The 16023-nt window shown below is 46.6% G+C and overlaps 1 protein-coding gene across 7 annotated transcripts in view; it reads left to right on the top strand.

The window, feature by feature from the left end:
- Positions 1-16023, top strand: part of CUX1 (cut like homeobox 1) — a 361373-nt gene that overhangs the window by 159294 nt on the left and 186056 nt on the right. For all 7 annotated transcript variants that reach the window (XM_018040282.1, XM_018040281.1, XM_018040280.1 and 4 more), the window contains exon 3: positions 14172-14219. In XM_018040282.1, coding sequence (XP_017895771.1) covers positions 14172-14219 — 48 coding nt within the window. The remainder of the gene's footprint in view (positions 1-14171; positions 14220-16023) is intronic.

Here is a 16023-nt window from a genome sequence, read left to right as displayed (position 1 = left end):
GGTCTTCCAGGTACATACACATCCCCAGCAGACTCCTTTTGCTTATGTAGCATCTCAAGGAGCCAGTGGAGTCACGACTTAGTCTCCCCTGCACACCTACAGACAGATCTTTCCAGCCTTGGGTTGGGTACCTAAATATTTGACCCCCATGCTCTACAGCCAGTTTTCTTCACTTCTCTTTTGTGAGCCTTCAGCATCTCTTAAAGGTTATGTCTGCAGACTTCGCATTTGCAAAGCCATCTCTCTCTCTGAAACCTGGAGCCCTCTATCCCCCACTTCCCCATGCGTCCTGCTCCCACTCTGTCCTCAGGGGTAAGCAGACCTGGGGTCGTTCATCTGTGCGTATCTATAAGCTTGACTCTCTGTACACATTTATTGCGTGAGTGAGTGAGTGAATGGATGCACGCACGCATGCATGCAGTGAGCATTCTCTCGGAGAATTCGTAAACTCTTAGCCAGTCATGGAATTTCCCCACAGCCAGCTTTTAGAGGCCTGAAAATATTTTTGATATTTATCTCTTTAAGGAATATGTCAGAAAAACTCAGCGCCAATCACTGTTTCTCAACTGATTTCCTGAACGTGTGATAAGAAGCACGATTCCTTGGGGGAGATAACCCGTTCAGGTTAAATTCTTGTGGAATTCCTTATAGCCCTGTGTTGTTCAGCTAAGATGTAGCAAGAATGTAAATAGCTAGGTACTTTTTGACCTACCTCAAATATTTACCGATGTAAAACATTTTGTCCTCATACCAAACACACACACACATAGCAACCCCAGCCCTCGGTTATGAATATGAGGACTGCGAGTTGCAGCTCTGTCTTGTGTGGCCAACCTGTAGACCAAGAGAAATTTTAAGAACAATAATAAGGTAAGAAAAAGGCCAAAGCTCAACTTGAGATGCTAGGAAATAAATAGATGTATATTTGCCATATATGGTAATGAAGAAGTCCGAGCAGACGCTCTTGGCATTTATGGACTTCTCAATGATTCATCAGCAGGACTGAGAGCTCCAGCCAAGAGATATAGAATTTGTTAAACTGTATCTCTTTCCTGAATTGTTTTGCTACAAAGAAGCCATGCTGTGTGTTCAAAAGAAATTCCCAGGACTGTGTCAAAGTTAGTGTTTGGTAACAGGCCTGAGAAAGAGGCATTCCAAAAGCATTTGGAAGCCATTCATTTACCAGAGGAGAATCACCCTCTAAGCATTAGCCATTTTTCTAGATTTTGTCGACTCAGGTTTGTCAGAAACAGAGGGGTCTGGGCTTTCTTTGCCCAGCTGCTCGTGTATACGCCCTTCCTGCTGGTCATCTGTTAAAGAGGTAGATGTTAATCCGTGGCTCCATCTCCAGGACGGGATTACAAACGTCCGTACCTCCTCCCAGCCCTCGGTTTCTGAGCTGCACCTGGTTCCTGCCATCCAGGCCCACAGCACAGCTCCCGGCAGCAGCCCGAGCTCCCTGGACTCCTCAGCAGGCCACTGCTCCTGCCCCTGTAGGAGCTCCCTGACCGCATCCCAGACAGCAAGCGTGAGGGACAGACACTAGCTTTCCCTCCGCTCCCGCAGCACTGTCATCTTGTCCCATGCCGGCCACCCCATCCCACCCCGGACATCCCATGAAATGTGCTAATTTTGAAATGACTCGTATGCTTAGGAACTGTAAAGTTAGGTGTACCAAGAAGATGTCGTTTTAGACACGGTCCTTGAGCTGTGCAGACTAACCAGAGGGAGAGAGTCAGTGGGTGAAATCATCTTTGGACCTTGAGGCCACAGCTTTTTTTTTTTTTTTTTTTTGCACAGAATTCTATAGGAGGCATAGCAGAAAAATATATTTGTTTGTTTAAGGAAGCTACCTATAGATGGCTAGAGAAATATAGAAAGGAAAGCTATCTTAGAAGTTCAAAGAGTTGTTTTTATATACATTTTGTGGCTGAACCATGCAGCATGCAGGATCTTAGTTTCCCAACCAGGAATCGAACCCATGCCCCTTGAAGTGGAAGCATGGATTCTTAACCACCAAACTGCCAGGGGAGTTCCATCAAGGCCACAGCTTAATCAGCAGAATGGGCAGCTCTCCTCTCCTCCCTGCCCTCACCAGGCATCATCACCCTCAGGCCTGACCTCTGGGGTCTCTGAGGGCCTGCTGGATAAGCCTGGGTGGAACTAAGGAGGTGCCTCTTCAGTGCCCTTGCTGGACTTCCTTTGCTGGAGTGACGTCAGGTCCCCTCCCTGGAGCATGCCAGCCTGCCATTCGGGATGCCGAAGCGCACGTGCCAGGAAGCCCCCAGGGAGCATCCCTGTGCTCTGGAAGCTTGTATTTCTCCTCAATTGCTAGGTTGGGGTAATCCCTTGGGAAGCCTCTGAGCATCTTGAAACATCAAGCCTGATTCCAAAGGTTTAAATTCCCCCATTGCCACTGAGTCACATGTTCCTTAGACTTGGTTTTCAGCCATATGATATAAATAATTCCATTTAGAAATTAAGAAATTATGGTCTGCATTTCATATACCCATGGCTCTGTAGTATTTTCCAAAAAGAAAAAATACATGTGAAAATTATAAGATCCCTGTTTGTATCCCTTGTCTGTGGGGCCTTCTGGTTGCCCAGACATCACCAGGAACCTTGTTCTGCTGCTAAAGCCCAGGACTCTGTGGCTGAAAGATCCTGTCCCTGTTTCCATTTATGCGTCTGCATGAGTGTCTGAGGAAACATTTAGAGTGTGCCCTGCATCTGCAAGTAGATTTTCCCATCGTGTATTTTTAATTATTCCTCTGAGCAACTCTGTGAAGCAAGTAAATATTAATAAAAAAAAATATGTACTGATTATTAAGCCAAGACAAAGGTATATCTCTTCTGTGCTGCTTATTTTAGGTAAGCTCGTTGCACACAAGTGATGAATAAGCTTGAAGTAAGGCCTTCAGGTGGGGAAACAAAGAAAACTGAGATCAGAACTGGAAAAGAGTAGGTTTACAATCTGATTTTTTAAAAATTGAAATATAGTTGATTTACAATGTTGTGTTAACTTCTGCTTTGCACCAAAGTGATGCAGGTATATACATTCTTTTTGAAACATTCTTTCCCATTATGGTTTATGACAGAATATTGAATATAATTCCCTGTGCTATACAGTAGGACCTTATTGTTTATCCATTCTGTGTGCAATCTGATTTTATATCATTTTTTATCTTCTTGGTGATATCTGTCTTTGTTTTATGATTTGCCTGCTGAGTCCAGGGTCTGTGGTGAAGTTGGAGGGGGGTGGGTTGAGGGGGGCTGTTCTGCCCCTTTGGTGCTGGTTTGAGATGATGTTTTAAGTGTCCCCAGTACTGTCTGAGATCTGAGACTTCATCTTCTGATTACAAAAAGTATGAATGTTCATTACAGAAATTTGCATATAGCATAAAGAAGATAGTAATAAATCACCTGTAATCCAAGACATAAATGTTAGCATTTTTGCTTTAGATCTTTCTAATCTTTTTAGGTTCATGAATATTACATATGTTAAAACAATAGAGATTATTCTGTATGTGCCATTTGTAGCATGGTTCCCCCCACCACCAGCACCATAGTATTATATTTTATATAAATGAAAAAATGTAAAGCATATGATGGACCAGTATGCTTCCTGCTAATATTTGTTGTACTTATGAAATAATTCTCCTTTGGAGATCTATGTCTAGTTTAGCTGTGCATTAGCAGGTACCATATTTATTTTCTTTATGAGCTGTGCACAGGCTGAAATAATGCCCGGCCTTTTGCTTGGCCACGTGGACAGCACTGTGTCAGGGATTCTGCCATCACAGAGCCACAGCAGGCAGGGGGGTAACCCCGTTGCTGTGTAGACCTTAAAGTGATCTTACTTTTTTGAACTATCACTCGGTTTCCATCCTTAATTTTAAAAAACAACACTCTTGAGGTTAAAAGCATACAATTTACTTAAAGCCAAGGAAGTGAAAAATAAACCATAATCCCACTCAACCCACCATTTAACACTGATGTAGTTCTCACCATCCTTTTCCAAACACCTACAGATGTGCATTATTCATTTTTACAGCGTGGGGATCAAACTGTAAACCCGCCTTTTAGTCTGTGGCTTCTTTCCCCCTCGCTTCTCCCCATTTCACCTCTAATCATCCTCCAGATCCTCAGGGGCCCCTTCGTCTGTCCTGCAGGAAGTGCCCACAGCCACAGCTGGGCCTGCGTCATAAGTCTGCCCACAGCACTGTGTGCCTCCTCTTCATGTGCTGACCACGTGAAGTGCCCTCCCCCTGCTCGACAGGCACCCTACGAGGCACAGGGACCCACTGGTTTTGCTCATGACCGAAGGAGCACCTGGAGCAGTGTCTGAGAGCCTATAATAGCTGCTCAACAAATACTTGTTGAACAGATGGCAGGCATATGTGTTACTCCATGACATTAGCTGTCCTCTGAAAAATAATTTTACCAGCTACCTAATGTGCCACTACAGGGCTTCCCTGGTGGCTTGGGCGGTAAAGAATCTGCCTGCAATGTAGGAGACCTAGGTCGGGAAGAATCCCCTGGAGAAGAGAATGGCTACCCACTCCAGTATTCTTGCCTGGGAAATCCCATGGACAGAGGAGCCTGGCAGGCTACAGGCTCCATGGGGTTGCAAAGAGTCAGACATGACTGAGCAACTCACACACACAACGTGCCACTGTATTGCTTTACAAAAGTTTATTTAGTAAGTAACCTCCTACTGTTGGCATCTACATTATTTCTTATTTTTCTGTCTTCCAAACACATGCTAAGCATTCTTGTACGTAGATCTCTGCCTGCATCTCTGATCTTCCTGATCAGTGAATTCCTAGAAGTAGAAGCACTCGTGAAGGTTTAATCTGTATTCTACTCCATCATAGCCCGTTTGTCTCCATGTCAGTAGGGCTGAAGATCCAGAGTAAATGACACAGTGGGGGAGAGGGATGCAGGGCAGTGGGAGTCACACTTCCTTTGGAGATTCCCAGGGTGAAAAGGCATCTTGGGCACGTCCCGTCTGGCACATGGATCCCCTTGGCAGCAGGTCCCATGAAGGGTCACTGTGGTGCTGTGTCTGGGAAGAGCTTCTGTTATTCACTCATTCTGTCCACAGGGTTCACAGTGTCTCCTCTGGGCCTGGCAACATTAGGAGCCCCAGGAACGTAGTCAGAGTGTGTGTGAATGGAGTCAACAGTCTACTGCAGGGGACCTTCCCCGGTGGTTCAGTGGCGTAGCCTCTGTGCTCCCAATGCAGGGGGCTCAGGTTCAATCTCTGGTAAGGGAACTAAGATCCTGTGTGCCACAACTGAGACTGAAGATCCCTTGTGCAACAACTAAAACCCAGCACACCAAATAAATAAATAAATATTTTTTAAGTTTAAAAAAAAAAAAAAAAGTCTTCCTGATATCTATCTAGACTTGGTTCTCACTCGAACTACGAGGTAAGCCCCAGGAGGACAGGGACCACAACCAGCTCATTCACAGCACGGAGTAAATGCTCAGATAGGTTTGTAATAGATTATGTGTATAATATGTAGTTCTTCTCTTTGACAAACTCAAAAACTATTGATGTTCAGATCCATAAACAAATCTCAGCAGTATTTTTAAAGTTCTGAATAAAACGTAAGGTTTAGAAACAAGCATTTATGCAGAAAGCAACCTGGAAGAATATTTTGAAATCAGGCCAGTAGATGTAATTAGAGAATCAGAGGGACCTGAGGTGGCCTCCTTCTGGGCCCCACCTCTGAACCCCTGGCCACCAAAAATCCCGCAGGAAGTCCCTGCGCCACCGACAGGCACGATGCCAGCCCAGGCCAGGAGAGCCAGATGCCACAAGATGCAGGGGAGGGCCCAGAAGCGCCTGGCTGTCCCAGCTGCTGCACGGAACTCAGCCAGTCATCCGTGGGTCCGCAGCCTTGACCTCTGGACGAGGAGCCATTCTCCGCTCTCAGACTGGAAAACCTTAAAGCTGCCATTTCCAGACATCTTGATCTCTTAATACTGAGGATTCCCTGAGAGCTTTTGTGTCTGTGTGCATATTGACCAGTAGAGATTCAAAAAAGACCTGTTTAAAACCCAGGACGTCACACGCGCACGTGCCATCTCTTTAGGGTGATGACCTCACCTGGCACGCAGTGTCTGGAGAACTCCACCATTCAGCTCTGTGAGAATGACACTGGAAAAGGAAAACAGCAAAAATAGTTTTTACCTCAGGCACCCCTGGAAGAGTCTGAAGGAGAAGCCAGGAGTCCCAGACCCCACTCTTAGGAGTGTTCAGGCTCTGCTGTATCGCTGAGCTGAGACCACGTGCTACCTTCAAACCAGGACCTCCGTGTATTTCAAATCTGTGTCCTAAGCACCATCCTCAGCCTCCGTCACCTTTGGGCCAGGTTCAGGCATCACCGATCTGATAAACCTGCCCCTGTTCACCATCCAACGAGTTCCCCCACCACTTGCTGTCGCCAAGGAGCTCCGGGATCCTCCCCTCCGCCTGGCTCCTTGGGTCTCCCTCCATCCTCTGCCCGTGGGTGCCCTCAGCTGGCCCTTGCCGCTCGTGCCAGGAGCCCTCCACTCAAGCCGTTCACAAGCTCCCCTCCACTCAGCCCCACACAGCTAGGCCTTCCCATTACACAGTTTTATTAGGCACTGTGCTGAAGGCACATCCATCAGTATTAGAGCTTTTCTGCCAAGATACAGAACATGTTTTAAATGGAGCAAAGAAATTTAAATGGGAAGAAATTATAGCATGAGTGAGTTTATCCCTTTCAAGATAATCTTATTTAATAACCAAAAACTCACAAAGATGTGCATTCTATCCAGCTACAAAGGCAGCGTGGCAGGTTATATATTGTGGTAATTACATGTTTGGGGTTTCATTCCTGCTTTAGACTCGATTTCTATTATCTCAGAAAAATCAACCATTGTAGAAAAGGACTATTCATTTATTTCATTGCTGGGTGGCCCATACACTGTAAAAATAGGTCAAGAACAGTAATCTAAATTGACTGCTGATAAATAATTAAAGCTAATGGAATTTTCTCAAATCTGTGAACTAAAGTCTTCAAGAAATTGCCAGGACATACCGTCTGCTGTTGTATAGAAAGATATTTTTTATTTAACACTTCAGTTTAAATGCCATTTAAAATTACTCTCTTCTATCACAAAGACTGGAAGGAGCCTGTGTACATCTATAAAAGTAACCAGAAGTAGGGTGTTCCATTGAGAGCCCCATGACTCATCTTCGGATGATGAGATGGGAAGCGAAGGTTTCAGGATCCTGGAACAAAGAGAAACTTCTCTTTTCACTGAACTGCATCTTACAATGAGTTCTACAGTCTGTGGGTCACACAATATATATGGTCTTGCTTGAATAGCTCCATACCTGGCATGTGCTCCTGTGTACATGACAAAGGGAGAATTCAGCCATCTTCAGTGACACAAGTACCAAGAACTATCTTTCTTTTGTAGATAATTGTGATTCTCTCATTGGTGCCAAGACTTTATAAAAATACACTTGACGAGTATGCTGAGAGATTATTTTTTAAAGAGATGGCTTATCAATAAAGCAGATTGTTATATTACAGTCAATAAGAATAGCCCTAGACATGACACACTGGTGGGTTCTCCTTTATTAACAAGGACTGTTCAGCCGTCAGCAGGGTATTTTAGAATCCCAAGGACATCAGAGTGAAGAGTCAGTAGCCACATGCTTTTAAACAATATGTCTTCAGCGTTTTGGATTTAACTTGTAGAAAGAGGGTCATTTTCTCCTTTCAGTTGAATTAAATGTTTTGGTTGAAAAAAAATCACCTATTTACTACTGCTACTTTTTAGCAAAGTTGCAGTTGTTAAACTGCACTACCTATAGCTAATAGTGTATTTACAATGTTTTAATGTATTTATTAATGATGGATCCTATTTCTGAAATTAAACTTTTTTGCATTTCTCTTTATGAAAACACCATGTATGGAAATTTCTTGATTTAAAAAGAAACTACCCCATTCAAACAGTCCCATCTGGCATCTCTATAATCTGTATATCTAGTGTCTAGAATCTGACTATTTGTGTTTCACATTGTAAAGCTCTTTAGAACCTTTATTCTGGGGTAGCCAAGGTTGCCGGAAGACACAGTGGGTATTGTCCCATGGCCATTAGGAGGGTCCCGTTCCTCCTCTCTTCTCTAGAACTTTGTTCCAATATGACTGAGGTCTTTTTCGGTGCTCCTCATATACAATGCAAGTCATGGGAGCAGATGGTGTTAGAGACACTGGTGGGGACTTGGAGCAACACTGTCTGTCCCAACCGGGAGAGAAACAAGGGACCGTGGAGAGAGGACTCTGGGCAGGAAGGCTCTGTTGAGGTTTGTCAGACAGCAGAGGGGAGAGTAGCGCTTGGTCCAGAGTAGCCTGTGGGAAGGGGATGAGCTGAGCCCTCAGATAACCTGCAGGGCTCCATCTCCAGGCCCCCAGGAGGAAGGCTCAGCCATCTGTGCTCCCTTGGTCGACCCAGGGCTGTGGGAAACTGCTTCTCCGACCTCCCACTAAAACAACGCATTATTAAGCAAGTCCGTGCAATTGCCTTGAATCTGATTTTTTTTGTTGTTTTGAGTGAATTATTTACCAACAGACTGCTTCTAGTAATGACGTTATTTGTGCTCAGGACGACTTCCCTCTGAACGTCAGCATTCCATCTGGGAGAGAGAGAGTGGCCTTGGGAGGAGGAGCCATGTGGCCAGGACACCACAGGTCTCCTACCTGGGGCAGGAGATTGGACCAGACAACCCCAGATTCCCAGGTTAACCTGATGAAGTATACAATTATTTAGCTGCTTGGCTGTATTATAACTTAAGAGCGACAGTCCCTCACCCCTCATTTCCCTCATTTCCTCTCTGTCTATTCTTTGTGATCGGTCAGTTGAAGGCGTCCAAAGAGTGAAATATGGTGCCTTGAAAAGCTTTCCTATTTCAGACGTACATGAGAAAAGGTGAAGAATGCATTGAACCCACCCTCCATCTATAATAATCATCCACTCAGCACACACTTATGTCATCCTTATGGTCCCACATTATCCGCTCCCCACCCCCCCACCATTGAATTATTTTGAAACAAAAATCTTATTTCATCCATAAACATTTTGGTATGTATCTCTAAAAGACAACAGCCCTTTAAAAAAAAACAGCTGCACTAACTAAAATGTAGACAATGTCAATTAAAAATAAACAACTTGGGATCTATTTTAACTTCAGTTAATCTTGTGATCATCTCTTATCAGTTTTATAATGCATACACTTTAACACATTTCCCCATGTTCAAATCAGAGTGAGGATGCAAATCAATGACATCACAGTTGAATAAGCAGCATTTTTTCTCTTTCTGCGGTATAACAGAACCTCTTACATTTGACAGTACCAAGGTTAGTGAAAATAAGCTATATTATACAATGATTTTCTTTGAATAAACACCTAAAACACTTTCAAGTCAGAATTTCCTTACTTTGAAACCTGAGTAATGAGGAGGGATTAGTGAACTCATCTGGAGATATTTTCAGCCCTGGGTGGGTGTGTAGCGCAGAACCTCTTCATTGAGAAACACTTCCTAGGGTTTAAAATCCTGGCTAGGCTTATATTTTCTTGGGCTCCAAAATCACTGTGGACGGTGACTGCAGCCATGAAATTAAAAGACGCTTGCTCCTTGGAAGAAAAGCTATGACAAACCTAGACAGCGTATTAAAAAGCAGAGATATCACTTTGCTGACAGAGGTCCATATAGTCAAAACTATGGTTTTTCAAGTTGTCATATACAGATGTGAGAATTGGACTATAAAGAATTGATGAAGAATTGATGCTTTCTAATTGTGGTGCTGGAGAAGACTCTCGAGAGTGCCTTGGACTGCAAGGAGATAAACCAATCAGTCCTAAAGGAAATCAACCCTGAATATTCATTGGAAGGACTGATGCTGAAGCTGAAGCTCCAGTACTTTGGCCACCTGATATGAAGAGCCAACTCACTGAAAAAAACTCGGTGCTAGGAAAGATTGAGGGCAGGAGAAGCGGGCAACAGAGATTGAAACAGTTGGTTGGCATCATTGACTCACTGGAATGAGTTTGCACAAACTCCAGGAGATAGTGAAGGACAGGAACCCTGGCATGCTGTAGTGCGTGGGGTCACAAAGTTAGGCACGACTGAGTGACTGAGCAACAGCAAACAACAGGCTTATGTTTTTGCCTGGCCCTTGTCAACTGTTAAACTCCTTTCCCTACCTGGATGCAGTGCAGGAAATGTGAGCCAAAACCCCGGGAACAGAAAAGGCTGAGGGCTACCCCGGGCTGAGGTGGTTCTGAAACAGAAGCCAAAGGGATGCAGCCACTTCTGAGGATGCTGCTGGTTCCCTGGCGGCTGCTGTACCCACACCAGGTCAGGTGGCTGGCAACCACAGGGGAGCCAGAGAAGGGGCCCTTTAACACCTGTCCTCCACTCTGTGCCTGGTGCTCTTGGGGAAACCCTGTTGTCACCACAGGAGGCAGGACCCCACTTCTGGTCCATGCCACCGAGCACAAGGTGTCACTGAGACAGCAGCTGGATGGTTCAGAGCCTTCAACATAGGCAGAGTCGCTCAAGAGAAAACACACCTGAGTTACAGAGAAGCAAAGGGGAAAGGGCGTTGTAAAATTGAGAAAAACATCCTGGAAAATCTGGAGTTTCGAATCTTCAGGAACTGGAGATCGTTTATGACTTGGATGATGCATTTGTGATTCACAGCCTCCTTTTGTTTACACGTGAGTCCTGGCTGTTCCCTTTCATCTGCTGTTCTTTCAAAGCTAAACAGCTTTGTCCTGGCACCATTCTTTGCAAGACTCAGAGGTCGGCCCCTGGGTAGCCCCCAGCTGAATCCACAGTGTGAGGATTCTGTGACACTGGCCCTGGCATCGAGTGTCAGTGTGGACAGGAGAAGTGTGATGCAAGCTGGGAGTGCCAGGCCCCAGAGAGGGAAGAGAGCCTCCCAGAGACCACTCAAGTGCTCAGAATGGGCAGAAAGTCAAAGATTCAGACCATCTGGATTCAGGGACTGTGTGTCTTGTGTCTCTCGCTGACACCTCACAGGTGTGACTGAAAGCTGTGTGGCGATTTCGTCATTTTATTTCTGTTTTGCTTTTAAGTCAGACCGGTTTCTCCAGCGATAGTCACTAGATAGAAAATTCCTCAATGGCATTTTGCTGTTCAGTTTTCTGATCTTAAAAAAAACAGAACTGTGAATCAGTGGTTTGAAGAATAATGAAAATCCTTTTCACATAGAAGCATCTCTTGATAAACATCACTTATTATTTGCAACATGCTCAGGGGAGAGAAGGTTGCAACGCAGTTCTCTGGCTTTGCCAACAGACATCCGATATTAATAATCTCGAGGGCATTGCTCTCTGCGTGTTAAGATGTTTGCTGCTTTCTGTTCAATAAATGATGCAGAACTAAAGAAAATTTGAAACAGTGCTAAAAAACTGTCGCAGGATTAAGTGTCATGAGGCTAAAAACTTTGGGGACCTTCTATTAATTCCCTAATTCTCTTTCATGCCAGTGTGCTGTTGATCGGCCTGGACCCCTTTTTCTTCAGTTTGCGGTGGCAGAGAAGGGCATGTGGCTGCCTGTGATGACCAGGGGTGACAGAGCCTATAGTTTCTGGTGCCGTCTAGACAGTAAAGTCCACCCTGTGCTCAAAGGACAGTGCATCGCGTCATGTCCTCATTAACCCGTGACAGAGCCGCCCATGGATCAGAAGTCAACATCCTGGGTTCTGGGTCCTTAGTTTGGTCCTAAACCAGGTGATATTTGGAGGTAGCTGTGTTGGTTAAGGAATTTCTCAGACTGCCTCCCCCCTTGGCAAAAAAAAAAAAAATGGGAATAAGTGATTATTTTTTTAGCTGGTGACTCGAAATACATCACTTTGTGTGTATATGGTTGTGAATATTTAGTGCCTTTTTTTTTTTTTGTCCTCTACTGTATTCAGATAGATGTGTGTGCTTGAGTACAAACACATGCAACTTTAGTATCTTTAACAGGTTGTTTTAGCAGGTCTGTCAGGAGACACTAATATGCCCAAAGACATGATTTCTGAAATATATGGGCTGGTTAAGACCAGGGGCAACAGAGAGCAGTTTAGTTTATTTACTATCGTTATGAGCAGCATGACTCTTTCACCTGCTGTGCTGGAGTCCTCTGGAAACACTTCTGCCATCTCCTGAGCTTCTCAAGGCTGGTGTTCCCTGTAGGCTGGCCGCCTGTGCAGGCTGGCAGGGCTCGGGGCAGTCCTGGCACAAGCCTCGTAAGAAACACTGTAGGCTGAGCACCAGGGCTCCTGGTACCTGTACCCAAAGCCACCCTCCACCCCCAGGAGCTCTCCGTCCTCCTCTCTACACAGGGTCTCAAATGCCTTGGCACCACCAGCTCTTACAGGCCATGACCCCATCCAGCCTCACCATTTCCTCTCCGAGTCTGGGCCTTTTCGTTACAAGCCTTCTGAATGGTCCATGTGTACCTACACTCCACCCCCTCACTGTGTTGCTATCCAGGTGGCCTCCGGCTGTCATACCTGTACCACACCCAGCCAAGGTGATTCCTTTATTAGTCTCCATGTGGTCCCCTGGAGAGAGCTCTGGGTTCACATCCTGACTCTTCCCCAGTGTGCAACCTTGGATACGCCTCCTTCCCCTTCTGAGCCTCAGGCATCCCCATCCATGACATGTGGGTACCAGTCCCTTTGGTTGGCAGAGTGACTGTGGAAAGCAATGAATGCCCTGTATCTGAAGCCCCTTACTAACGTAGGCTCTCTCCAAGTGGTAACTCGTTAACTTCCACCTGCAACCCCCTTCTTCCCTGTGGGGCTCCCCAAACCCCATCCCCCTCCGTCCTCCCCGCACAGTCCCTGCAGGCTCTCCCTCACACCCGCATCACCCTCAGCCCCCTGCTGGTCAGTTTCCAGCCCAAGACTCTACTCAGCTGCACTCAGCACTACCTGGACATTCCACCGAGTGGTGTTCTCAGGCCTGGTGTCTGTGACAAGATTCAATACAAATACCTCTTCCCTCTTGATACAACCTCCTCTCGATCTGTGTTCTCCTGATTCTCCTACTTCTGATTCTTGATCTTCACCTCTCCCTCTGGCTGTCGGGGAGCGAGGGGTCCACCAACCTTGACCCTCCACCTCCCGCCACCAGGGCAAGCCCCAATCAGCTCATGCAAGTGCATCCCTCAGCCCCCAGCTGCCTGATGTGGTGGCCACTGGCCACACTTGGCCACAAGGGCCCACCTGAAATGCTGCTGGTCGAAATGGAGATGTGGGCGGGAATGCACCCCAGGTTTCAAAGACTTAATATCAACAAAAGATGTAAACTATCTTGTTAATGATTTTTGTATTGATTACATAGGAAATGATACTATCTTGGATATATTGGGTGAAGTGAAACCGAAATTGATTTCATCTGTGTCTTTTTGCGTTTTGAACGTGGCTGTAGAATGTCTTAAGTCACACAGGTGGCTGGCACTCTGTTGGCAGCACTGGCCTGGGAGGCGGAGCCCAGCCTCAGAGGCTCACGTCTGTCTCCCATGAATAGTGCTCGGAAATAGCAGCTGAAATGCAGGATGGTGACCCAGGTCCATTTCAGATACAAACAAATCAAAGCTACATTATAATATCCTATTTTGTTCTAAGCAAATTATCTTAGGCTGACACTAGCAAAAACTTGTGTCAAAATGAGGTGTATCTAACCAGAACTCAGAGGAAATAAATCCTAGTTGTATTCTTAAGTGAGTTCTCTCTCTTTTAAAAAATTTATTTGGCCGCACCAGGCCATAGTTGCGGCATGCAACGGTCGCTCATTGCCGCACTGGAACTCTTAGTTGCAGCATGTGGGATCTAATTCCTTGATCAGGGAATGAACCCAAGTGCCCTGCATTAAGAGCACAAAATCTTAGCCACTGGACCACCAGGGAAGTCCTGAGTGAGTTCTTCCAAACTAAGGGGCGCGGTTGGCATGATTTGTGTTGTAGGAGGGAGGCGATGATCCAGGAGAGGCATCAGGATTGCTTTATGTAACAGAAAACAGCACTGACCTCTTAGGAGACCTTAACGAATGTTTCCCTTCTCTTTTCTCCTCCAATGGCTCTTCCTGACCCACCTTCTCGCCCCAGGATTTGCGCAAGCAGGTAGCACCGCTGCTGAAGAGCTTCCAAGGCGAGGTAAGCGTTTGGGTTTCTTTTACATCCCCTGTTAGAGCCACCTTCCCATTCATCACGCTTTCTTCCTATTCTCATCACGTAAGCGCCACTGGCACAAGGTGCTTACTCAGAGGCAGCCTCCCCAGCCACACCAACCCATCATCCTCAAAGTGATGTTTCCACTGAGTCCGCCGTTAAAGCCCACGTGGGAGGGGAGGGCGGGGTTCAGGATGTCAGAAGGGGAAGCGGAATCTGGGGGGCAGCAGCCGGCATGTCACACATCCCCCAGCGGAGTGGCTTGTTCCCACCCCAGCCTCGGAGCTCACAGGTCTCCTGAGCTGTTCTGAGGCTCCCACCCCAAGGCTTCCTGTGCAGAAGGACATGCTGCGTCATTCTGGTGCCTTGGTGCACAGCCCCGGCGGGGGGAGAGCAGCTTCACAGGCAGAAGCCACAGGGATGGTTTGGGGCTTGTTAGAAGGAACGTTTTCTAAAGAATCCTTCCAGAGAAGGGTCAGCAAGGTGGCAGGTGGGCGGCCGGTCACCTGACACCTGTGCACCCTGAATGCTGCTCATGCACCAAGGAGGCAGGTGGTCCAAGTGGGTGACACGCCAGCTCCGCCTCTACTCTCTGTGTGGACACTCGGTGAATTTCAGAAAACCAGAAGTGGTGTTCATGTGGGGGAATTATTCCCTCTCTGCCCCTCCAGTGGGAATGATAGTATTGTAATATTTGTGAGGACAGTTCCCAACCTTTTGGCACCAGGGACCAGTTTCACGGATGACAATTTTTCCATGGACCAGGATGGGGGAGATGGTTTCACAATAATTCAATCAAATTATATTTATTGTGACTTTATTATTATTACATCACCTCCACCTCAGATCATCAGGCATTAGATCCTGGAGGTTGGGGACCCCTGCTCTAAAGAACCCATGCTGATGGGATCTCAGAAATCTTGTGTTCCTGCAACTTCCCAACTCTCAGAGAGCCTGGGGAAGGGGCAGGATGTGAGGAGATGAGGGGGCGAGTTCAGGAGAGATGAGAGCAGGCAGGCAGATGGTCCCGCAGGAGGCTGGGGAGCAGGAGACCAGGGCCGCCACTGGGAAGACTCTTCAGCACTCAGGTGACAGCAGAGGCTGCAGAGGAGATTGCAGGACAGCAAGGGACACACGTGGGAGCAGCAGCCACACTGCAGCTGTGGCAGCTGCAGATCTGAGAGCCAGGCAGACGGGCTCCTCTCCCTGTTGATAACTTCCTGCCGCAGGAAGCCGCCCCCCACCCCCACCCCCGCCCCGTGCTTGGCTCCATGAGACACAGAAGGACATCAGTAGCCCAGGTCTTGGAAGGGCTTGAATTGCCCTTCCCTCAGAATTATATCTCCGCACCCTCGTTCTCAGTAAAGCCGTCACCTTACGCCTGCCCACACGTGACCTGATCTCTCCTACCTGCTCAGCAGCTTTTGTGAGACCCATCGCTTAGTGTTTCTCTGGCTGAAATAGCTCAGGGTGCTCTTTCTGTTATTTGCTTGCATTTCCTTCCTTTCTGAACAATTTCCAATCTACATACAAGTATTAGTAGAAAGGCTGGGGGTAATGAACAGCTGAGCCCTCTTTACCCAGACTCCTCACCTGTGAACTTCATGCCATGCTTGCGCCCCTCCACCCCCCCCCCTCCACTTGTGCTCAGCGTTTGAAAGGGAATTGCAGAGAGTGGAGGCGGTTATGCCCTTAGCTGCATGGGCATCTCCTAAATTCAAGGGCATTTCAAATGAAACTGAGTTTCTGTAACTGTCATACTTTAACCCTGTATATCACAGCTGGGAAA

The sequence above is a fragment of the Capra hircus genome, chromosome 25 (genome assembly GCF_001704415.2).
Source record: "Capra hircus breed San Clemente chromosome 25, ASM170441v1, whole genome shotgun sequence".
Taxonomy (NCBI): domain Eukaryota; kingdom Metazoa; phylum Chordata; class Mammalia; order Artiodactyla; family Bovidae; genus Capra; species Capra hircus.
Note: the sequence above shows the minus strand (reverse complement) of the source record. Positions and strands in the feature narration are given on the sequence as shown.